General features: G+C 34.5%; 2 protein-coding genes across 2 annotated transcripts; both read right to left on the bottom strand.

Annotated features, from left to right (window-relative positions):
- Positions 1-8,893: 8,893 nt before the first annotated feature.
- On the bottom strand, positions 8,894-9,277 carry LOC141617249 (protein FAR1-RELATED SEQUENCE 2-like). The gene has a single exon (XM_074434432.1). The coding sequence runs from the start codon at positions 9,275-9,277 to the stop codon at positions 8,894-8,896; it is 384 nt and encodes a 127-aa protein (XP_074290533.1).
- An 11,048-nt stretch (positions 9,278-20,325) lies between these two features.
- LOC141621863 (uncharacterized) lies at positions 20,326-21,646 on the bottom strand. The gene is made up of 2 exons (XM_074438031.1): positions 20,858-21,646; positions 20,326-20,570 (listed from the first exon to the last, which is right to left on the bottom strand). The coding sequence occupies exons 1-2, from the start codon at positions 21,644-21,646 to the stop codon at positions 20,544-20,546; spliced, it is 816 nt and encodes a 271-aa protein (XP_074294132.1). The 3' UTR covers positions 20,326-20,543.
- Between the last annotated feature and the right edge of the window lie 4,954 nt (positions 21,647-26,600).

Here is a 26,600-nt window from a genome sequence, read left to right as displayed (position 1 = left end):
TTGATGATATAGTGATGCGGTTGATGAAATATACTTGCACTTGCACTTGCACATCATAATTTTTGCAATTTTTAATATAATTCTCACAAACATAGTTCAGGTACAATCGTTACTCATTTTCTTCAATTTCTGCGGTTTTTAGTATAATTTTTTGATTTTTAGATTTGTCATACTGGATTATGATAAATTTTTGTTAACTATTGATTATGTAAATGTGTGTTGATACTTTTACAAAATAGTTGTGATATTTGATTGTTAGTAATTCTAAATATTGTGCTATGTTTAAATGCAGAAACTCATCTTCAGGCAAAATGGACTTGGTTGTTTCACAGAAGTATAATAAGAACACTGCAAAAAAGAGGCCTCTAGCAACAAACGATGGAGTTGAACAAAGATCAACGAAGAAGTCAAAGGAAGGGAACCAGGAAATAGAACCGGTGATACAAAATGAACTTGTGGAGCAACCTGAGGTCAAAAAAAGAAGTCAAATGCATTGCAGACGAAGTGTAGGCCAAAACAATTGGTTGAGCTGATTAACAACCTAAATGTAGAACAAAAACAGGCTGTGAGGGAGATAGGGTTTGGTGGTTTGTTAGAGCTGAAGTTAACACAAATACCACATGGAATTATGAACTTACTTTTAAAGGCGTTTGACTGTATGTGCAACATGTTTAAAACCAAGAAGTGGGATTTTATATTGACAAAACATGACGTCCACAACATCTTTCAACTTCCTAGAGGTGGTGAACCTGTAGAGCTCGTAATCCCAGGAACTAAAACTACTGTGGAGAACAACAAGTTGAAAAATGCATGGAGGATAAAGTTTGGGTTGGAGAGTACTACGCTCCAATTATGGTGAAACAAGTGCACGATCTGTTGATGGCTTGTAATAATGCTTGATGATGACTTTAAGAGGTTGTTCGTAATGTACAAAGATGTCTTTTCCTTGCACCATCTTCTAATAAAACTCTTGATCTGAAACTGGTTAAGGCAGTTGTGAATGTCAGTAGCATTAGAAAGTACGATTGGAGTGCTTATGTCTTTGAAGAGATGGTTGACAGTATTAGAGTGTGCAAAGAACGTTCAAGGTCTACTATAACTGGGTGTATAGTAGTTCTTATGATAGCATATTTCCATAGATTTAATTTTAAGGGAGATATTTTGCCACACACTCTACCACTTATCAAACATTGGGATGATGCATCACTGTCGAAGAGGGTTGATGATGAGAAGAGTACAAAATCGTTGGGAAATGCACCAGTATCCAAGATTGAGTACCCAATCTGTCAACAACAACAAGGTATAAAACAATCCTCTTTGATTTATTTTCAATGTAAATTACTTTGAAAAATGGTTTGAAAAACTAACATATGTATTTTCCAGAAGAACCAGAGTTGAGACTAACGCAGCTCCGATCATGAACCGATCTTTGGAACGGAAACAAAACAGGGTACATGATGGTTAAATTACCTGCCGGTGTTGAGACTGACAATCAGATTAGAGCAAGAGCAATGGATGTAAGGATTAATGCCTTCCTGGTTTCTTGGAATTTTTAATATTATGTTACTGCAAAACTGTGATATTATGTTGCTTATAGTATGATATTGTTCTTCAACTGTTGTGATATTCCTTGGCAAGAGAACAAACCAGGATAAGGTTTTTTAAAACCACTTACTTTTATATTGTTTTCTATAAAAGTGTGATATTGTTGTTTACTAAGGTTGATATTGTTGTTTACTTAGAGTGATATTGTTGTTTACTTGGAGTGATATTGTTGTTTACTTGGAGTGATATCATTTATTTTGTTTTAACAACAGTGTGATATTGTTGTTTAGTTAGTGTGATATTGTTGTTTACTTGAAGTGATATCATTTACCAATAGCAAACTGCCTAATTTTAAAATGGCTTCTGATATTTTATTTTATTTTAACAACAGTGTGATATTGTTGTTTACTTAGTGTGATATTGTTGTTTACTTGGAGTGATATATTTTTTGAGTCCACCTATATTTTGTAAATGGCTTCTGATATTTTGTTGACTATGTCATTTGGCAGAGTGCTCATGAAATTTATCTCCGCATGAAGAGGGACAATGAGTTGTTCTATTCAAGATATGTAAATAACATGAGAGAGCTCATCAATATGAAACCGAGGAATCCAATGCATGAACCAAGTACATCTAGACAACCTGGTGCGAGGAAAGACGGTGATAATGAAGCCGTTCTTTGAAGAAGATCTTCTTGAACAAGATGTTCTGAAGAAGATGTTCTTTGGAGAAGACGCTTGTAATAATGATAAATTTACAACAACAAATCAAGCTGCAATTCCTCCCATATCCCCAACACAGCCTTTCCTTAAAGATCAAAGCTTTCACAAGTTCATGGACTATGCCATAGCCAGGTCATATGAAAAGCGAAAGGCAAAACAAGGGCGACGCGTTTGATGTATGGATGAGTGTTGAAGATGCGAGTACAAAGAGTTGAACATGGTATATGGCGGATGTACGGATAAAGAACTACTCAGTGATGATGATTTGGAGTGCAATAATAACCAACAAGAGGAGGAAAATAATGATGTTACAAAATTGAACAGTGATGATGAAGGAGTCCAACATGATGAGTCAGGTAATTATATGGATTCAAATTTGGATGAATTAATTTCAAAAGTTGGTTTAGGAGTAACATTGTTGGTGAGGGGATAATTAGTAATGCTGATACAACAAATAAGAAAGGCATTGATGAAGAGGCCGATAAAACTAATGAGAATAACAATGTGGCAACACAATTAAAAGAGGGTGTTTCAAATGTTGGTTTGGGAGAAATGGCGCTATGAGGATGAAATTGAAGTGCAGTTGTATAGTGACAAAGCTCATATGGAGGGAAGTGGAACAGAGGCGGAAAAAACTGTTAAGGATGAAAGAGAAGTGGAGTTGAATAGTGAAAAAGCTCATCCGAGAGGGCGGTGGAACAGAGAGACACGAAAAAGGAATGAGGATAACGATGTCGTGACTCAATTGAAGGAGGTTGTAACAAATGTTCAATTGCGAGAAAGAAGAATGATAAGCATCAATGAGTATTTGCTTGCATACGAGCAAAGAAGTACCTTCACAAAAATATGATACCTCATAATTTGGGCTGTACTTTTGATTGTGGTTTGCTTTAAAAGGATGCTCGGCTTGTTTCGAATTCATGTTTAAAAACAGCCTTTTTATTTGAGAATGTGTTGAAGCATCGAAAGGAGGTCATGGATTATTGCTTTCTTAACGATCATAAAATTAACAAGTCGTAAGTCCCTCTTCATCAATTTTTTTAATATTTCGGACATGACTTAATCGATCCATACTAGTTTGTGATATCTTTTGTCTATACTACATGATATTCTTGAACCGAGTGTTTGATATTGTTCCTAAAAATTTTAAAAATATTTTAGTTGTGATATTCTTTTACAAACAGTGTGATATTATTACATTATAATAGTGATATTATATATGGCAATCTAATATGTTAATTTTTTGGCAAAATTTTACAGAGAAGTGGTCTGTGACTTTGGAACTTTCCATTGTATACAAAAGAGCGATATTGAGTCTTTCTTTTGAAACTATGATAGAAGCAGTGGTCATTGAGTGCTGGGCAATATTGCTCAATAAGTTTCAAAAGGCGCAAAAGGACAACAACATGCCGACAAGGATTTTTTACAACCTTGCCCAATCAGTATGGAAAAAAACTGTTTGTTTATCATTATTAAAATAAGGTACTTTAAAAATGTCTCATTGAGACTAATTAAAATGTCCTTTTGAACAACAGGGTGATCTAGAAAAACTCTTGAAAGCAAATGAAGATGATGTTGATGAAGTGTCAGGAATTAAGGCGGATGTGTATGTCTCATGGGATACGTGGTCAACTGTTTATGACGAACCTTTGAATTTAACTTCAGATATGGTAAGACATTTAATTTAAACTACTTTTAGCTGTGACCCTGTTTTGTATATTATGTGATATTGTTAGTAGTTAGTGCTGATATTGTTGAAGTTAAATTACATATTTTAGATGTGATATTATTTAAAATATTTTATGATATTGTTACTTGTCAATTGTGATATTGTTTCTGAATTGTTTCTGAAAAACATAGGTATTCTTACCTTTGCTTTATGAAGAGCACTATGTTTGTGTTTGTATTGATTTCAAGAGGGAGATCATGTTCTACTTGGACAACAGAAAATATGATAATTTCGAAGACGAAGAGCATGTACACCTGGCTCATATTGCTGTAAGTACTATATTTAAAATAAAAACTAATGATATAATGATTTTGTTACATCAATTCGAGATTGAATAGTTGTTTACTATGAACATGTACAGGGTAGTATCTATGGTGAATACATCAACAGTAAAGGTTATGAAAGAGGGCTAAAAGTAAAGGACTACGATTTGGTAAATGTGACCTTTGCTTGGCAAACAAAGGACTTGACCCTGGACTGTGGTGTATTCATGATGTTTCACATGATGTTTTTCGTTGGTGAGTGTTTTAGTTGTGAACTGGACAATGAGAAGAAGAGGGAGTTATATAGGGCGGAGATTGCAGCTACACTCGTCTTGAGTGATATAAATAAAAAAAGGAGTGCGGTCATGAGGAAGGTGGAAAACCTTAATGCCATCAAACGTACACTCTTTCCTAAATTGTTGAAAGAAAGGCAAAAAGGAAACAAAAAAAGCAAGACAAAGAAAAGGTTCTAAAAATAATGTTCAGACGCCAATAACAAAAAAAAAAGGTTACATTTGTTAACACTATCTTGTACATTACTAATTTTTTTTTATTTTTAATAGTCAGTATGCAATGAATAACATAGACTATATTTATGTAGATATGGTAGAAGATGATTACGCCATGTCGTGGGCAGCGAAGGAAAGGAAATCGGATGGACTAGGAAGCACGTACAATTGTGGATTGGTAGATCCTAAATTGGAGGTCGTCTCAAAGTTTATGAGGGCTAACAAATCACAATTTGCAAAGATGTTGACCAAGAGGAAAGAAGTGATTGATTACTGCTTATTGGATGACCACAGTTTCCCCTTAGAGTATGTTTTTTAATCTTTAAGACATTTTCATTTGTGCTATGATAGTATATTTAGAGTAGGGTGTTATTTGAATGTGATACATTTTTTTTAAAACAAGCGATTAGGTTTTTGCCGACTTAAGTGCTACTATGTTTTTGTGATACTTTTTCTTAAAGCATGTGATACTATATTTTGTATGGAGTGATATTGTCTGTAATATTCTCCATTTTTAATATGAACCATTTGTCTTAATGATTGGTACAATGAGGTTGTTGCCGGCTTCATGACAATCAAAACCTTGTCAGAGAGGATATTTTGTCATTGCTTCCAAATGTGCATGTCAATAGCAAAGTGATTGATTGTTGGGCGTTAATTACAAATCACATTGAGCACACGAAAAAATGTGATACAAGTTTAATGTTTTTTGGAATTCAACACATGGTAAGCTTGTGTTTTAGTTTGATTTATTTATATTCACACTTTCAATAAAATGTATTGACTCTTAAAACGAATACGACTTTTTAACATTTACACACACAACAGGACGCAATAGTGGAAGGAACTGAATACAAAGAAAGGAATAAAGACAAGATTTATGCAGCATGGGATGAATTTATTACAAGAAACACGGTTCCATGTAACCTGGCAGTGAGATCTCATTTTTATTCCTATGTTATGGAAAGAACACTATTTTTGTGTCTGTATAAATTTCAAAACAGAGACCATTGAAGTACTGGACAATACAGAGTACGATGACTGGGAGGAAGTTGAAACACACAAAATTGCAGATTTGGTGGTATGTTTTGTTGAGAGGTCTGAAATTAACATTGGAAAAAATAACTTTGTTTGTGCAAGTGTCAGTAATGGTTTTGTTTAAAATTGTAGGCTAATGACATGAGTGACTACCTAGAAGCAAAAAAGGTGGAAAGAGCTGAAGAGATAATAGGGTTTGATGTTGCCAACATCACCTTTGATTGGCAGATGAAGGAGATAAACAATACTGAATCTGGGAACTTCTTAATGTTGCACATGATTCGGTATGAGGGCCAGCTGTTTGAAGCCGACTTGAACGCGAAAGTGTATAGGCGCTACTCTCGGCGAAAATGGCAAAGACATTGCTTTTAGCGATATAAATCGAAGAGGACAGAATTGATGGAAAAGGTTAAAGAGTTTGTAGAAGGCAAGGAGGAACTCTTGAAGACATTAAAACGAACGAGGAAAAACGCTGATGTTTCAAAAGAGAAGTGTGGTAACAGAAAGGACAAGGAGAAAGCTGCTGAGAAGGAAACAACTGTCGAGGAGGTAATAACAAACGAAAAAGTTACTGCAAAAGGAAAGGTCGATGGTAGTGGGAGACAGAACATTGACACAGAAATACCCATTCTTCGGAAAAGGTACAAAAATCGATAACCTGACTTTTACATTACTTGGCTTTTATTTGGTTTTATGTGGAAAATTGAAAAAGAAAGAAAATGGTGATGAACACAAAAAACTTATATAAATTATAACATATTTGGTTTATAGGGTCAATGATTGCCAAAAAGATGGTGAAGATGACGGAGAACCACTTATAAAGACATACAAAAGATTCAGGACTGTTGCAAATCCTAAGAATCGAGGCAGGGGAAGAGGTGTTGGTAGAGGAGGCAACTGAGACTGATTGAAGATGTATTAGAATTAGATTTTTGGCACAAAGATGTAATTAAAAAAAATGGATGTAAAGCTGGTAGGACAATGAAACTAATAGTAGATTCATTTTGAATATTAATTCAAGCTGTTAAAGCTGGTAGGACAATTGAACAACGTGAGAATATTGATGCTAAAGTTTGCAAAAGTAGTTATGACACTTCTCTTTTGAATCTGATATAAGTATTGGCAATGTGTGATATTGTCTCAAGTGTTATGTGATATTTTTATTCAGTTGGTGTGATATTGTTTCTCAACATACTATACAAATTAATAGGGATTTAAGTATTCTTTCTTTCGGTGATATTTTTTGGTTTGGAGTCTGATATTGTTGTGTAAGTAAGGTGATATTGGGTAACAGAATTTTTAAAATTCTAGAGAGAAATTAAATCTCAATATCACAAAAATGTGTGATATTGTCTCAAGTGTGATGTGATATTTTTATTCAGTTGGTGTGATATTGTTTTTCAACATACTATACAAATTAATAGGGATTTAAGTATTCTTTTTTTCGGTGATATTTTTTGGTTTGGACTCTGATATTGTTGTGTAAGTAAGGTGATATTGGGTAACAGAATTTTTAAAATTCTAGTGAGAAATTAAATCCCAATATCGCAAAAATGTGTGATATTGTCTCAAGTGTTATGTGATATTTTTATTCAGTTGGTGTGATATTGTTTCTCAACATACTATACAAATTAATAGGGATTTAAGTATTCTTTTTTTCGGTGATATTTTTTGGTTTGGAGTCTGATATTGTTGTGTAAGTAAGGTGATATTGGGTAACAGAATTTTTAAAATTCTAGAGAGAAATTAAATCTCAATATCGCAAAAAATGTGTGATATTGTCTCAAGTGTGATGTGATATTTTTCTTCAGTTCGTGTGATATTGTTTCTCAACATACTATACAAATTAATAGGGATTTAAGTATCTTTTTTTTCGTTGATATTTTTTGGTTTAGAGTCTGATATTGTCGTGTGAGTGAGGTGATATTGTGTAACAGAATTTTTAAAATTCGAGAGAGAAATTAAATCCCAATATAACAAAAATGTGTCATATTTTCTGTTATGAGATTTGATATTGTTATAGAGACAGGTTGATATTAATTAGGTGATACTTATTTTTTTAAATTGCTGCGCTATTGGTGGTCAAACACAATCAATTGGATTTTCGTTCATAAAAGTACTGTATCTCTGATATTATTTATAAGAAATAGTGATATTGTTGTTTAGTAACCGTGATATTGTTTACAATCAATTGCTTGTATCTCTGATAATGTTCCTACTTTGATAATGTATTGGGTAACAAGAAAAAATTGTCTACGCGAGTAATATAGACTTCAGCAGCACGTACTCAAGCTCTCAATCAACATCCGCAAGTGAAGAAGTCTGCAAAAAGCAAAACAAAGAACACAAGAAATAGTTCAGCAGTATGTTGTACATGTAAGTAACTGTGATATTGTATACAATGAGTAATGATATTATTTAGAGGTTTAGGTGATATTCTTTCACAACAAGACAAAATTGGATGATAGTAAATAGTTTATATTTGTGAAACTATTTCATATACAGCATGATATTATTTAGAGGTGCATGTGATATTGTTTCTCAAAAAACACACAAATTAAAAATCAATCATAATGAAATAATGAATTTAGTTAGCAAAATCACTTACATCAGATTCATTATCATCACCCGAGTGCTCAGATGTCTCAAAGAAATGGATTAGAGGCGATTCGTTTATCATGATGTGCCATTTGTTTACAATTATTGCAAAACCTTTTCGGCTTTTGTGCCTTTTCAATGGACATTTGTTTCTTAGAGGTCAACCTCTTGCCACTACCCTTGTTTTTGCATTTAACTGGTGGTAATATCTGAACCTCATCTAAACACTTAACCCCAAGAAGCATCTCTAACTCTTGTTGTTTGGTCATTGTTTCAGGGTCGGGCTTGAATTTCTGTCTAAATGCCTTGATAAATCAGTCGATTCGATTCGTGATTTTCAGGCGAGAGATTTTATCGAGAGACAGTGTTGAGTAGAACTCGACCAAACATTTGAAATCTGCAGACTTACTCACATCCGAGGAATCAAAATCATCGATCAACTGCCCGTGCACATCATAAAGAGGCATCTTCTTGGTGTTCTTTGTCCACCTACTCAAAAGGTACTTGTTCGGGTATCTTCCTAACCCCTTTACCTGATAAAATCCAAATAATGTGTTTGCAGATGTATCCCTTCCTCTCAAACATCTTACATGAACATTTTGCATCAAAAGTTGTGGGATTAAATGCTACGATATACGTAGTACGCAATATTGCATCTTCAACATCAAGAAACCTTGTAGTGGAATCCCTTGAAGAATCTCCAGCGCTACATGAATTCAAAGAAGAGACACACTGCTTTTGGAATTCATAAAAGAGTGCGTGTGTGTACACAGTGGATGCATGAATCTCAAGATGAAGCATGGTTTTGGTTACTGGTAGAGAGAGATCACTGTCTCTATCAAGGGACTTTTGGGTGTATCTTTGCTGATCCATAGCACTTTGGAAGCGCAACCAAAATTCCACAAGTGTGCTGCGAGGATTCTCGAACCGCTTGAAGAAGGCTGTTCATGCTCTCGAACGTTGGGTTGTTACGAGAAGACAACCAAGAGGAATGTCACGATAATAAGCCTAAATCCAACATTGCCTCTTGTTAAACATATATGTCAACCATCCATTATCTTCCGATGAAACTCCTCGATCAATGCGGACCACTTCTCTTCAAAATCAAAAGGCTCTAGGTCGAATCCCGGACAATAGAATTCATACGGCTTACAAAATCTGTCTCTTTGGTCACTGTCGTGCCTACCTTTTCGGGTAATTTCTGCATGATGTGCCACATGCAATAACGGTGGGCGTGATCTTAAAAACAGCAGAGCCTTTGCAATTTTCATTGCCGGGCATTGGTCGGTAAATAAACAATTGGGTTCCTTTCCACCCATACATTCTAAGAATTTACGAAAAACCCAAATGAAATGCTTTGGTCGTTCTCCCGACCAAAAGTGAAGCGACAAAGGTGACCGACTTCTTGTGGTGATCAACACCGAAAAAGGACAGAATTTCATGTCATACCTATTGGTTGAATAGGTTGGGTCAAATGTCATCACCTCACCATATAGTGAGTAGTTTCGACGTGCCTCTGCGTCAGCCCAAATAACACGAACCAAACACTTATTCGCATCAACCTCATATGCAAAATAAAACCCTGGCCTAGTTTGAAAAGCACTTCAAGCTGATTTATGAACATTTGAGCATCCCGCTGCCCGATAAAACATTTATCTTCCCTACCAAAATTTTTAAAGTCGGTCAAACAAGTTCCCACATTTTGATAACCATCAACATACTCCTTATAAGACACGAAAGTAGTCGTTGGGCGATATTCACCTTGCAATTGTCAATGATTGTTTGATTTCGATGTAAATTAAGATGTCTGGATTTGTTCTGAAATTCTTTATACTTTAGTGGACAAAGAAGGTGATTATGGGCGACATGAAAACGATCAACAACAAAAAGTGGGACTTTAACTTGGTCAATTTCTTTGAGGACAAATCTGAATAAAATCTTGGCCTTACAACCAATCCTAGTAATCTTGGTCTTCTTAGGATCATATGGTTTGATCCTTTTCTCCTCTTCACCATTAGATGGTAACACTTTCGGCTGAGTACCCCTAAACCCTTCTCTATTACAGACAATCAGTTTTGTCTTTATATCACCACTACCACGAAATCTTTTAGTTGAAGACTTTCTTGGTTCAAATCCGCAAGCGTCCGCATAAGTTTCATAAATTTCGATACACTCATCTAAGGTAGCAAAACTTTGTCCTATTCTAGGTGTAAATTGAGTGGCAACATTCCGTATCCACTCCTCGGAACCTCCAGGGTGACAATCAAAGAAAGGTGATTTCCACCATGCACATCATCAACTTGTATGCATTGTGGAGTACAAGCAGGGACAATAAAAGCAGAAGAAGTCTCTTCAAAACAGGGTGATGGAACAAATTCTAGTAGGAAAAAGTTAATTAGAATAAATCAGCCTGTGATATTATTAAGGATAACATGTGATACTATTAAGCATACCGGATGATACTGATGTACATAAAGTAGCCACAGTAAAACATGTATTGTTAGATATAAATTTACACAAGCATATATTGTTAGATATTCTAGTGTATGATACTATTGTGAAGGATATGTGATATTGTCAAAAAGAAATTGTGATACGCTAAATAGGTAAACATATAGTATAACATCACTATAATTTAAACTAGGATACTGTGAACAGTACGAGTGATACTAATGAAGATATGTTGTGATACTAAACTAAATGAAGTAGGTAAACAAAATTAGGTTAAACGACAACAATAAGGTTAGGCAGAGAATTGTTAACATGTAAATCTGAATAAAAGCATGCAAAAAACAAAACAATCATTGACAATTGAATGCAAAACAGTACGCAAAAAGAGAAGACGAAATAAAGCGATAATTGTAATAGTGATGAGCAATATATACATGAGATGATCAAGATGATAAAAGTAAGGAAACATGACTGAAATTCACATATTCAAACAAAAAAAACACTAAATCAGGTAAGACGAGATGATTGAAACATAAATTAAAACGGAGAACAGATTACAATTAAACAACAGTTAATTAAAACTCAAAAAAATTACTAGAATTAAAGAATTGAGACAAAAAGGCAAAACTAAAATACAAAAATTAAAGTAATCATACATGAAGAAATACCTGACATTGCAGTACGGTAGACGGAGAAAATAAAACCGATTAGATTGATTGCAAAATCCAAACGATGTTGAAGAGCTGAAGAATTCAAGCGATTGATTGTAAAATTGAAGCAATTGATTGTAAAATCGACGACGAAGAGCTGAAGAACAAATCAGAGGCGGCTGAATTTTAGAGAGAGAGAGAAAAAAGGGAAAAAGAAATTGAATGAGAAAAAGGCGGGAGGAGGGAGTATATATAATAAGCTGTGAAAAGACAATCCTACCCTTCCTATAGCGCGCAGATCTCAGCCATCCGTGGCTATAATCTGACGGCTGAAAGTGAGACTCACGGACTCAAAAATTGAAGGTGGACTCATGTGATCCTAATTCTATATGGCGGGATCCAGTGAGTCCACCTATATTTTTGAGTCCCGTGAGGCCAAAATTGTATCAGAGACTGTACAACACAATATCACGCCTATTATTCACAACCAAAAACGTTCCCAACGGTTAATTTTTCACTTTTCACTCTCTCTCTAAAATTTCAAATTTAGGTAAAAAAATTCAAAATAAGTAAAAATCCCCAAATCTCTCTAAAAATCTCACTGAAATGCGGAAGAACATCCAAAATTGAAGACGATTCCAACTGAAAATCAATAATCTAGCATTGTTCGGTCAATATATTTCTGCAATTTTTAGTATAATTCTTACAAGTATAGTTGAGGTACAATCGTTACTCATTTTCTTCAATTTCTGCGGTTTTAATTCAACTTATATGGTATTGAATTGTGTATACATGTTGATATTGTCCAAAATTATAGTATGTACATTGAATTACACGAATTTAATTGCGTATACAGCACTTGAATGTAGAGTACTATGATGTAGTTGACGATTTTAAACGATTAATTATCAATGTAGTTGTTTACTAGATGTTTTACTTGTTTTTAATCGGGAAAATTAGTGTAAAATGTTGTTTGATCGCGATTTTAGGGTTTGACATTGTTTAATTATGAAAATTAGGGATTCATAATGCTTAAGACTTACAAATTACAGTCTCATAATATAGAATTGAAGTTGTTTGATGATACAGTGATGCGGTTGATGAAATATACTTGCACTTGCACTTGCACATCATAATTTCTGCAATTTTTAATATAATTCTCACAAACATAGTTCAGTCTACAATCGTTACTCATTTTCTTCAATTTCTGCGGTTTTTAGTATAATTTTTTGATTTTTAGATTTGTCATACTGGATTATGATAAATTTTTGTTAACTATTGATTATGTAAATGTGTGTTGATACTTTTACAAAATAGTTGTGATATTTGATTGTTAGTAATTCTAAATATTGTGCTATGTTTAAATGCAGAAACTCATCTTCGAGCAAAATGGACTTGGTTGTTTCACGAAGTATAATAAGAACACGTTGTAAAAAGAGGCCTCTAGCAACAAACGATGGAGTTGAACAAAGATCAACGAAGAAGTCAAAGGAAGGGAACCAGGAAATAGAACCGGTGATACAAAATGAACTTGTGGAGCAACCTGAGGTCAAAAAGAAGAAGTCACTACATTGCAGACGAAGTGTAGGCCAAAACAATTGGTTGAGCTGATTAATAACCTACATGTAGAACAAAAACAGGCTGTGAGGGAGATAGGGTTTGGTGGTTTGTTAGAGCTGAAGTTAACACAAATACCACATGGAATTATGAACTTACTTTTAAAGGCGTTTGATATCGTGCAACATGTTTAAAACCAAGAAGTGGGATTTTATATTGACAAAACATGACGTCCACGACATCTTTCAACTTCCTAGAGGTGGTGAACCCAGTAGAGCTCGTAATCCCAGGAACTAAAACTACCGTGGAGAACAACAAGTTGAAAAATGCATGGAGGATAAAGTTTGGGTTGGAGAGTACTTCTGCTCCAATTATGGTGAAACAAGTGCACGACTGGTTGATGGCTTGTAATAATGCTGATGATGACTTTAAGAGGTTGTTCGTAATGTACAGCATGTCTGTTTTCCTTGCACCATCTTCTAATAAAACTCTTGATCTGAAACTGGTTAAGGCAGTTGTGAATGTCAGTAGCATTAGAAAGTACGATTGGTGTGCTTATGTCTTTGAAGAGATGGTTGTGATATTAGAGTGTGCAAAGAACGTTCAAGGTCTACTATAACTGGGTGTATAGTAGTTCTTATGATAGCATATTTCCATAGATTTAATTTTAAGGGAGATATTTTGCCACACACTCTACCACTTATCAAACATTGGGATGATGCATCACTGTCGAAGAGGGTTGATGATGAGAAGAGTACAAAATCGTTGGGAAATGCACCAGTATCCAAGATTGAGTACCCAATCTGCCAACAACAACAAGGTATAAAACAATCCTCTTTGATTTATTTTCAATGTAAATTACTTTGAAAAATGGTTTGTAAAACTAACATATGTATTTTCCAGAAGAACCAGAGTTGAGACTAACGCAGAGCTCCGATCATGAACCTGATGCTGGAACGGAAACAAAACAGGGGTACATGATGGTTAAATTACCTGCCGGTGTTGAGACTGACAATCAGATTAGAGCAAGAGCAATGGATGTAAGGATTAATGCCTTCCTGGTTTCTTGGAATTTTTAATATTATGTTACTGCAAAACTGTGATATTATGTTGCTTATAGTATGATATTGTTCTTCAACTGTTGTTATATTCCTTGTCAAAAGAACAAACCTGGATAAGGTTTTTTAAAACCACTTTTACTTTTATATTGTTTTCTTTAAAAGTGTGATATTGTTGTTTACTAAGACTGATATTGTTGTTTACTTAGAGTGATATTGTTGTTTACTTGGAGTGATATTGTTGTTTACTTGGAGTGATATCATTTATTTTGTTTTAACAACAGTGTGATATTGTTGTTTACTTAGTGTGATATTGTTGTTTACTTGGAGTGATATCATTTAACAATAGCAAACTGCCTAATTTTAAAATGGCTTCTGATATTTTATTTTATTTTAACAACAGTGTGATATTGTTGTTTACTTAGTGTGATATTGTTGTTTACTTGGAGTGATATATTTTTTGAGTCCACCTATATTTTGTAAATGGCTTCTGATATTTTATTGACTATGTCATTTGGCAGAGTGCTCATGAAATTTATCTCCGCATGAAGAGGGACAATGAGTTGTTCTATTCAAGATATGTACATAACATGAGAGAGCTCATCAATATGAAACCGAGGAATCCAATGCATGAACCAAGTACATCTAGACAACCTGGTGCGAGGAAAGACGGTGATAATGAAGCCGTTCTTTGAAGAAGATCTTTCTTGAACAAGATGTTCTTTGAAGAAGATGTTCTTTGGAGAAGACGCTTGTAATAATGATAAATTTACAACAACAAATCAAGCTGCAATTCCTCCCATATCCCCAACACAGCCTTTCCTTAAAGATCAAAGCTTTCACAAGTTCATGGACTATGCCATAGCCAGGTCATATGAAAAGCGAAGGCAAAACAAGGGTGCAACGTTTGATGTATGGACTGAGTTGTTGAAGATGCAGTACAAAGAGTTGAACAGGGTATATGACGGATGTACGGATAAAGAACTACTCAGTGATGATGATTTGGAGTGCAATAATAACCAACAAGAGAAGGAAAATAATGATGTTACAAAATTGAACAGTGATGATGAAGGAGTCCAACATGATGAGCTGGGTAATTATATGGATTCAAATTTGGATGAATTTATTTCAAAAGTTGGTTTAGGAGTAACAAGGGCTGTTGGTGAGGGGATAATTAGTAATGCTGATACAACAAATAAGAAAGGCATTGATGAAGAGGCCGATAAAACTAATGAGAATAACAATGTGGCAACACAATTAAAAGAGGGTGTTTCAAATGTTGGTTTGGGAGAAATGGGCGCTGCTAAGGATGAAATTGAAGTGCAGTTGTATAGTGACAAAGCTCATATGGAGGGAAGTGGAACAGAGGCGGAAAAAACTGTTGAGGATGAAAGAGAAGTGGAGTTGAATAGTGAAAAAGCTCATCCAGAGGGCAGTGGAACAGAGACACGGAAAAGGAATGAGGATAACAGTGTCGTGACTCAATTGAAGGAGGTTGTAACAAATGTTCAATTGCCAGAAAAAAGAATGATAAGCATCAATGAGTATTTGCTGCACACGAGCAAAGAAGTACCTTCGTCAGCAAATATGATACCTCATAATTTGGGCTGTACTTTTGATTGTGGTTTGCCGGAAAAGGATGCTCAGCTTGTTTCGGAATTCATGTTTAAAAACAGCCATTTATTTGAGAATGTGTTGAAGCATCGAAAGGAGGTCATGGATTATTGCTTTCTTAACGATCATAAAATTAACAAGTCGTAAGTCCCTCTTCATCAATTTTTTTAATATTTCGGACATGACTTAATCTGATCCATACTAGCTTTTTGATAATCTTGTTGTCTATACTACATGATATTCTTAGAACTGAGTGTTTGATATTGTTCCTTAAAATTTTAAAAATATTTTAGTTGTGATATTCTTTTACAAACAGTGTGATATTATTACATTATAATAGTGATATTATATATGGCAATCTAATATGTTAATTTTTTGGCAAAATTTTACGAGAGAAGTGGTCTGTGTGACTTTGGAACTTTCCATTGTATACAAAAGAGCGATATTGAGTCTTTTTTTGCCTGAAACTATGATAGAAGCAAAGTGGTCATTGAGTCTTGGGAAATATTGCTCAATAAGTTTCAAAAGGCGCAAAAGGACAACAACATGCCGACAAGGATTTTTTACAACCTTGCCCAATCAGTATGGAAAAAAACTGTTTGTTTATCATTATTTAAATAAGGTACTTTAAAAATGTCTCATTGAGACTAATTAAAATGTCCTTTTGAACAACATGGTGATCTAGAAAAACTCTTGAAAGCAGATGAAGATGATGTTGATGAAGTGTCAAGAATTAAGGCAGATGTGTATGTCTCATGGGATACGTGGTCAACTGTTTATGACGAACCTTTGAATTTAACTTCAGATATGGTAAGACATTTAATTTAAATTACTTTTAGCTGTGACCCTGTTTTGTATATTATGTGATATTGTTAGTAGTTAGTGCTGATATTGTTGAAGTTAAATTACATATTTTAGATGTGATATTATTTAAAATATTTTATGATATTGTTACTTGTCAATTGTGATATTGTTTCTGATATTGTTTCTGAAAAACATAGGTATTCTTACCTTTGCTTTATGAAGAGCACTATGTTTGTGTTTGTATTGATTTCAAGAGGGAAATCATGTTCTACTTGGACAACAGAAAATATGATAATTTCGAAGACGAAGAGCATGTACACCTGGCTCATATTGCTGTAAGTACTATATTTAAAATAAAAACTAATGATATAATGATTTTGTTACATCAATTCGAGATTGAATAGTTGTTTACTATGAACATGTACAGGGTAGTATCTATGGTGAAACATCAACAGTAAAGGTTATGAAAGAGGGCTAAAAGTAAAGGACTACGATTTGGTAAATGTGACCTTTGCTTGGCAAACGAAGGACTTGACCCTGGACTGTGGTGTATTCATGATGTTTCACATGATGTTTTTCGTTGGTGAGTGTTTTAGTTGTGAACTGGACAATGAGAAGAAGAGGGAGTTATATAGGGCGGAGATTGCAGCTACACTCGTCTTGAGTGATATAAATAAAAAAGGAGTGCGGTCCCGGAAGGTGGAAAACCTTAATGCCATCAAACGTACACTCTTTCCTAAATTGTTGAAAGAAAGGCAAAAAGGAAACAAAAAAAGCAAGACAAAGAAAAGGTTCTAAAAAGAATGTTCAGACGCAACTAACCAAAAAAAAAAGGTTACATTTGTTAACACTATCTTGTACATTACTAATTTTTTTATTTTTAATAGTCGGTATGCAATGCAATGAATAACATAGACTATATTTATGTAGATATGGTAGAAGATGATTCTGCAAAGTCGTGGGCAGCGAGAAGGAAAGGGAAATCAGATGGACTAGGAAGCACGTACAATTGTGGATTGGCAGATCCTAAATTGGAGGTCGTCTCAAAGTTTATGAGGGCTAACAAATCACAATTTGCAAAGATGTTGACCAAGAGGAAAGAAGTGATTGATTACTGCTTATTGGATGACCACAGTTTCCCCTTAGAGTATGTTTTTTAATCTTTAATACATTTTCATTTGTGCTATGATAGTATATTTAGAGTAGGGTGTTATTTGAATGTGATACATTTTTTTTAAACAAGCAGTTAGGTTTTTGCTAGCTTAAGTGCTACTATGTTTTTGTGATACTTTTTCTTTAAGCATGTGATACTATATTTTGTATGGAGTGATATTGTCTGTAATATTCTCCATTTTTAATATGAACCATTTGTCTTAATGATTGGTTGCCAGCTTCAGTGATAATCAAAACCTTGTCAAAGAGGATATTTTGTCATTGCTTCCAAATGTGCATGTCAATAGCAAAGTGATTGATTGTTGGGCGTTAATTCTGAATCACATTGAGCACACAGAAAAATGTGATACAAGTTTAATGTTTTTTAGAATTCAACACATGGTAAGCTTTTGTTTTAGTTTGATTTATTTATATTCACACTTTCAATAAAATGTATTGACTCTTAAAACGAATACGGCTTTTTAACATTTACACACACAACAGGACGCAATAGTGGAAGGAACTGAATACAAAGAAAGGAATAAAGACAAGATTTATGCAAAGATGGGATGAATTTATTACAAGAAACACGGTTCCATGTAACCCGGCAAAGAGATCTCATTTTTATTCCTATGTTATGGAAAGAATACTATTTTTGTGTCTCAGTATAAATTTCAAAACAGAGACCATTGAAGTAATCTTGGACAATACAGAGTACGATGACTGGGAGGAAGTCAAAAACACACAAAATTGCAAATTTGGTGGTATGTTTTGTTGAGAGGTCCAAATTAACATTGGAAAAAATAACTTTGTTTGTGCAAGTGTCAGTAATGGTTTTGTTTAAAATTGTAGGCTAATGACATGAGTGACTACCTAGAAGCAAAAAAGGTGGAAAGAGTCAAGAGATAATAGGGTTTGATGTTGCCAACATCACCTTTGATTGGCGAGAAGAAGGAGATAAACAATACCTGAACTGGGAACTTCTTAATGTTGCACATGATTCGGTATGAGGGCCACTTGTTTGAAGCCGACTTGAACGCGAAAGTGTATAGGCGCTACTCATCAAGCGAAATGGCAAGCAGATTGCTTTTAGCTGATATAAATTAGAAGAGGACAGAATTGATGGAAAAGGTTAAAGAGTTTGTAGAAGGCAAGGAGGAACTCTTGAAGACATTAAAACAAACGAGGAAAAACGCCGATGTTTCAAAAGAGAAGTGTGGTAATGAAAGGACAAGGAGAAAGTCACGAGAAGGAAACAACTGTCGAGGAGGTAATAACAAACGAAAAAGTTACTGCAAAAGGAAAGGTCGATGGTAGTGGGAGACAGAACATTGACACAGAAATACCCATTCTTCGGAAAAGGTACAAAAATCGATAACCTGACTTTTACATTACTTGGCTTTTATTTGGTTTTATGTGGAAAATTGAAAAAGAAAGAAAATGGTGATGAACACAAAAAACTTATATAAATTATAACATATTTGGTTTATAGAGTCAATGATTGCCAAAAAGATGGTGAAGATGACGGAGAACCACTTATAAAGACATACAAAAGATTCAAGACTGTTGCAAATCCTAAGAATCGAGACAGGGGAAGAGGTGTTGGTAGAGGAGGCAATTGAGACTGATTCAAGATGTATTAGAATTAGATTTTTGGCACAAAGATGTAATTAAAAAAAATGGATGTAAAGCTGGTAGGACAATGAAACTAATGGTAGATTCATTTTGAATATTAATTCAAGCTGTTAAAGCTGGTAGGACAATTGAACAGCGTGAGAATATTGATGCTAAAGTTTGCAAAAGTAGTTATGACACTTCTCTTTTGAATCTGATATAAGTATTGGCAATGTGTGATATTGTCTCAAGTGTGATGTGATATATTTCTTCAATTGGTGTGATATTGTTTCTCAACATACTATACAAATTAATAGGGATTTAAGTATCCTTTTTTCGTTGATATTTTTTGGTTTAGAATCTGATATTGTTGTGTAAGTAAGGTGATATTGTGTAACAGAATTTTTAAAATTCTAGAGAGAAATTAAATCCCAATATCACAAAAATGTGTGATATTGTCTCAAGTGTGATGTGATATTTTTGTTCAATTGGTGTGATATTGTTTCTCAACATACTATACAAATTAATAGGGATTTAAGTATTCTTTTTTTCGGTGATATTTTTTGGTTTGGAGTCTGATATTGTTGTGTAAGTAAGGTGATATTGGGTAACAGAATTTTTAAAATTCTAGGGAGAAATTAAATCCCAATATCACAAAAATGTGTGATATTGTCTCAAGTGTGATGTGATATTTTTCTTCAGTTGGTGTGATATTGTTTCTCAACATACTATACAAATTAATAGGGATTTAAGTATCCTTTTTTCGTTGATATTTTTTGGTTTAGAGTCTGATATTGTTGTGGGAGTAAGGTGATATTGTGTAACAGAATTTTTAAAATTCGAGAGAGAAATTAAATCCCAATATAACAAAAATGTGTCATATTTTTTGTTATGAGATTTGATATTGTTATAGAGACAGGTTGATATTAATTAGGTGATACTTATTTTTTTAAATTGCTGCGCTATTGGTGGTCAAACATAATCAATTGGATTTTCTTTCATAAAAGTACTGTATCTCTGATATTATTTATAAGAAATAGTGATATTGTTGTTTAGTAACCGTGATATTGTTTACAATCAAGTCTTCACAAAAGCGAAATCTTATTAATAGCAACAAAATAGGAGGCCATGTAGAATAAAAAAACAGACAACAATGTTCCTACTTTGATAATGTATTGGGTAACAAGAAAAAATTGTCTACGCGAGTAATATAGACTTCAGCAGCACGTACTCAAGCTCTCAATCAACATCCGCAAGTGAAGAAGTCTCAAAAAAAGCAAAACAAAGAACACAAGAAATAGTTCAAAGAGATGTTGTACATGTAAGTAACTGTGATATTGTATACAATGAGTAATGATATTATTTAGAGGTACAGGTGATATTCTTTCACAACAAGACAAAATTGGATGATAATAAATCGTTTATATTTGTGAAACTATTTCATATACAGCATGATATTATTTAGAGGTGCATGTGATATTGTTTCTCAAAAAACACACAAATTAAAAATCAATCATAATGAAATAATGAATTTAGTTAGCAAAATCACTTACTTCAGATTCATTATCATCACCCGAGTGCTCAGATGTCTCAGCAGCTGGATTAGGGCAGTTGCGCTTATCATGATGTGCCATTTGTTTACAATTATTGCAAAACCTTTTCGGCTTTTGTGCCTTTTCAATGGACATTTGTTTCTTAGAGGTCAACCTCTTGCCACTACCCTTGTTTTTGCATTTAACTGGTGGTAATATCTGAACCTCATCTGAACACTTAACCCCAAGAAGCATCTCTAACTCTTGTTGTTTGGTCATTGTTTCAGGGCCGGGCTTGAATTTCTGTCTAAATGCCTTCAGTAAATCAGTCAGTTCAGTTACGTGATTTTCAGGCAGAGATTTTATCAGAGACAGTGTTGAGTAGAACTCTGACCAAACATTTGAAATCTGCAGCTTACTCACATCTGAGGAATCAAAATCATCGATCAACTGCCCGTGCACATCATAAAGAGGCATCTTCTTGGTGTTCTTTGTCCACCTACTCAAAAGGTACTGTTCAGGTATCTTCCTAACCCCTTTACCTGATAAAATCCAAATAATGTGTTTGCAGATGTATCCCTTCCTCTCAAACATCTTACATGAACATTTTGCATCAAAAGTTGTGGGATTAAATGCTACAGTATACGTAGTACGCAATATTGCATCTTCAACATCAAGAAACCTTGTAGTGGAATCCCTTGAAGAATCTTCAGCGCTACATGAATTCAAAGAAGAGACACACTGCTTTTGGAATTCATAAAAGAGTGCGTGTGTGTACACAGTGGATGCATGAATCTCAAGATGAAGCATGGTTTTGGTTACAGGTAGAGAGAGATCACTGTCTCTATCAAGGGACTTTTGGGTGTATCTTTGCTGATCCATAGCACTTTGGAAGCGCAACCAAAATTCCACAAGTGTGCATGAGGATTCTCGAACCGCTTGAAGAAGCTGTTCATGCTCTCAGAACGTTGGGTTGTTCTGAGAAGACAACCAAGAGGAATGTCCCGATAATAAGCCGGAATCCAACGTTGCCTCTTGTTAAACATATATATCAACCATCCATTATCTTCCAGATGAAACTCCTCGATCAATGCAGACCACTTCTCTTCAAAATCAAAAGGCTCTAGGTCAGAATCCCAGATAATAGAATTTATACGGCTTAAAAAATCTGTCTCTTTGGTCACTGTCGTGCCTACCTTTTCAGGTAATTTCTGCATGATGTGCCACATGCACTAACGGTGGGCAGCCTTAAAAACAAAGCAGAATCGCAATTTTCATTGCCGGGCATTGGTCGGTAAATAAACAATTGGGTTCCTTTCCACCCATACATTCTAAGAATTTCTGAAAAACCCAAATGAAATGCTGGTCGTTCTCCCGACCCAAAAGTGAAGCAGCAAAGGTGACCGACTTCTTGTGGTGATCAACACCAGTAAAAGGACAGAATTTCATGTCATACCTATTGGTTGAATAGGTTGGGTCAAATGTCATCACCTCACCATATGGTGAGTAGTTTCGACGTGCCTCTGCGTCAGCCCAAATAACACGAACCAAACACTTATTCGCATCAACCTCATATGCAAAATAAAACCCTGGCCTAGTTTCAGAAAGCACTTCAAGCTGATTTATGAACATTTGAGCATCCCGCTGCCCGATAAAACATTTGACTTCCCTACCAAAATTTTTAAAGTCGGTCAAACAAGCTCCCACATTTTGATAACCATCAACATACTCCTTATAAGACCTGAAAGTAGTCGTTGGGCCGATATTCACCTTGCAATTGTCAATGATTGTTTGTTTCTGATGTAAATTAAGATGTCTGGATTTGTTCTGAAATTCTCTAAACTTTAGTGGACAAAGAAGGTGATTATGGGCAGCATGAAACTGATCAACAACAAAAAGTGGGACTTTCACTTGGTCAATTTCTTTGAGGACAAATCTGAATAAAATCTTGGCCTTACAACCAATCCTAGTAATCTTGGTCTTCTTAGGATCATATGGTTTGATCCTTTTCTCCCCTTCACCATTAGATGGTAACACTTTCGGCTGAGTATCCCTAAACCCTTCTCTATTACAGACAATCAGTTTTGTCTTTATATCACCACTACCACGAAATCTTTTAGTTGAAGACTTTCTTGGTTCAAATCCGCAAGCGTCCGCATAAGTTTCATAAAATTCGATACACTCATCTAAGGTAGCAAAACTTTGTCCTATTCTAGGTGTAAATTGAGTGGCAACATTCCGTATCCACCCCTCAGAACCTCCAGGGGTGACAATCAAAGAAAGGTGATTTCCACCATGCACATCATCAACTTGTATGCATTGTGGAGTACAAGCAGGGACAATAGAAGCAGAAGAAGTCTCTTCAAAACAGGGTGATGGAACAAATTCTAGTAGGAAAAAGTTAATTAGAATAAATCAGCCTGTGATATTATTAAGGATAACATGTGATACTATTAAGCATACCGGATGATACTGATGTACATTAAGTAGCCACAGTAAAACATGTATTGTTAGATATAAATTTACACAAGCATATATTGTTACATATTCTAGTGTATGATACTATTGTGTAGGATATGTGATATTGTCAAAAAGAAATTGTGATACGCTAAATAGGTAAACATATAGTATAACATCACTATAATTTAAACTAGGATACTGTGAACAGTACGAGTGATACTAATGAAGATATGTTGTGATACTAAACTAAATGAAGTAGGTAAACAAAATTAGGTCAAACGACAACAATAAGGTTAGGCAGAGAATTGTTAACATGTAAATCTGAATAAAAGCATGCAAAAAACAAAACAATCATTGACAATTGAATGCAAAACAGTACGCAAAAAGAGAAGACGAAATAAAGCGATAATTGTAATAGTGATGAGCAATATATACATGAGATGATCAAGCTGATAAAAGTAAGGAAACATGACTGAAAATTCACATATTCAAACAAAAAAAACACTAAATCAGGTAAGACGAGATGATTGAAACATAAATTAAAACGGAGAATAGATTACAATTAAACAACAGTTAATTAAAACTCAGAAAAATTACTAGAATTAAAGAATTGAGACAAAAAGGCAAAACGAAAATACAAAAATTAAAGTAATCATACATGAAGAAATACCTGACATTGCAGTACGATAGACGGAGAAAATAAAACCGATTAGATTGATTGCAAAATCCAAACGATGTTGAAGAGCTGAAGAATGCAAGCGATTGATTGTAAAATTGAAGCAATTGATTGTAAAATCGACGACGAATAGCTGAAGAACAAATCAGAGGCGGCTGAATTTTAGAGAGAGGGAGAGAAGAAAGAGGGAAAAAGAAATTGAATGAGAGAAAGGCAGGAGGAGGGAGTATATATAATAAGCTGTGAAAAGACAATCCTACCCTTCCTATAGCGCGCAGATCTCAGCCATCCGTGGCTATAATCTGACGGCTGAAAGTGAGACTCACGGACTCAAAAATTGAAGGTGGACTCATGTGATCCTAATTCTATATATATATATATATATATATATATATATATATATATATATATATATATATATATATATATATATATATATATATATATATAGAGGCGGGATCTCGTAAGTTTGCTTCTTATGGTGAGTTGTGAGTTTGGAAAATTTCAACCATTGGATCAAGGGAACCAACGACTGAGATTAAACAAAAATTTCAACAATTTGAATATAAAAATAAAATTAACAACAATTTGAAGAACGGTTCCCTTTTCGAGTCCCAAAAATGGCGAGAAATCAGTTGTACCAACAACATTATCCAAATCCTAATTACATCACAATTCGCTGAAATCGCACGATAAAATTCACAAGATCTAACCAACAATTAGGGAACTCTACAATTAATTGTTCCACAATTGAAATTCAAACCCTAATTAAGTAGAACCCACATTCCGATCAAATTGCTGAATCACAGATTGTTTATAATGTCGATTGAATTGTTGTCGAGACTCCAGAATAATGAAAAATTAGAGATTGGATGCAGTAAAGAGAGATTACCTTCGGCATCGCGATCATCGTCTTTCTTAGTGAGAGGTTGCGCCATTGTTGACTGAATGTCTGAATGAATGATGCAAGCAGTAAGGGCGAGAAAAGCCGGAAAGTTTTTAGAAGGACAGGTTCTCAACCGTGAAGTTTTGTTTGAAGCTGTGAAATTGCTTCGGGCTATTGTGGTGCCTGAAGACGGCATTTCAAATTTTTCCTATCGGATTAGCTTAGCAGAAGCGTTAATATTCAAGTTTCTACATGGTTTGGTCGATACTGGTTTTGAATATTCTAAACACGACTTGAATGGACATGCTGAAACCCAGTCAAGTATGGAAGATAGTCTATATGAGAATGGTAACTGTCTAGAATATTGGTGGAGTTTCAGTGCCTCTTTCGAGAATGGGGACGATTCTTCGACTGAAGATTGGTGTCTTGACGAGCTGAATTATACGGGTAAGTTACATCGATTTGGAGGCTAGTGCGGTTAGTAATTTATTTGGGCTGGATCAAGATGTTGATTTTGTAAATTTGGGGGAAAAAGAATAGTGTGAACAAGCAGTGCATGCGATGGTTAGTCTGGGTTATCATGAGAATGCCTATCTTACTCTGCTTGTCCAAAATTGCATGCTGATACTCAAAATTTGTGTACTATATTGTCATAAGTTGATTGCATTGTTATAATTATTGTTTAGATTTGCTTGAAGTAGGCGGATTTTTTTGGGCCCGAGGAAGGTGATAAAGTTAAATTCGGGTTAAAAGTTTTTATATTTTCATTTTTTACATAAAAAAAATTTCCAGGCATGTTTACATTTTTGACCAGTTGGTTTGTTGTTTGTATATACAGTATAACTTGAAATTTTAGGCGCCTAAGTGACTATTTGCATTGACTATCAAGCAGCTTTTGATGATGAGGTTGAGCTTGTGATTATTTCTTTTCATCATTTTTGTTTGTCAATCTGTTCCAGAAAAGATGAGTGATATTCTATTAGAGTATATGATGGTTTTATTTTAAGTGTACTGGAATCAGTGATTTTAGTGATTTCACTTGTTTCCACTTCCCTACCTATGTGCCATGCTAACCCCACTCCATCTGCAATAGTTAATGGTTAATGTATACGGAGTAAATGCTAACAGACATTGAGACAGCAACATCAACTTGTATGGGTTTGAAACTTGTTTTTGGAATTGGTTGTTGTGGTCTCATTTCGGTCGTTGTAACATAAAAGTGGTCGATAACCCGATACTGCAAAAACATGTGCAAAAAAAATCAAAATGACACCGGAATAACATCAAAATGACACCAGAATAACATCACAATAACACCAGAATAACAACAACAGAATAACAGCACAATAACATGTGCTAAAAAAGAGGGTAAAAAAATCAAAGTAGTAAAAAAAAATCAAAACGACACCAGAATAACATTACAATAACACCAGAATAACAGCACAATAACATGTGGTAAAAAAAGGGTAAAAATATCAAAGTAGTAAAAAAAATCAAAATGACACCGGAATAACATCACAATAACACCAGAATAACAATAACACCAGAATAACAGCACAATAACATGTGGTAAAAAAAAGGTAAAAAATCAAAAGTAGTAAAAAAAATCTGAGTGATACCGGAATAACATCACAATAACACCAGAATAACGATAACACCAGAATAACAGCACAATAACATGTGGTAAAAAAAAAAAGTAAAAAAATCAAAAGTATTAAAAAAAATCAAAGTGATACCGGAAT

Source organism: Silene latifolia, chromosome X (genome assembly GCF_048544455.1).
Source record: "Silene latifolia isolate original U9 population chromosome X, ASM4854445v1, whole genome shotgun sequence".
NCBI classification, from domain to species: domain Eukaryota; kingdom Viridiplantae; phylum Streptophyta; class Magnoliopsida; order Caryophyllales; family Caryophyllaceae; genus Silene; species Silene latifolia.
This window is presented reverse-complemented; position numbering and strand designations above follow the sequence as displayed.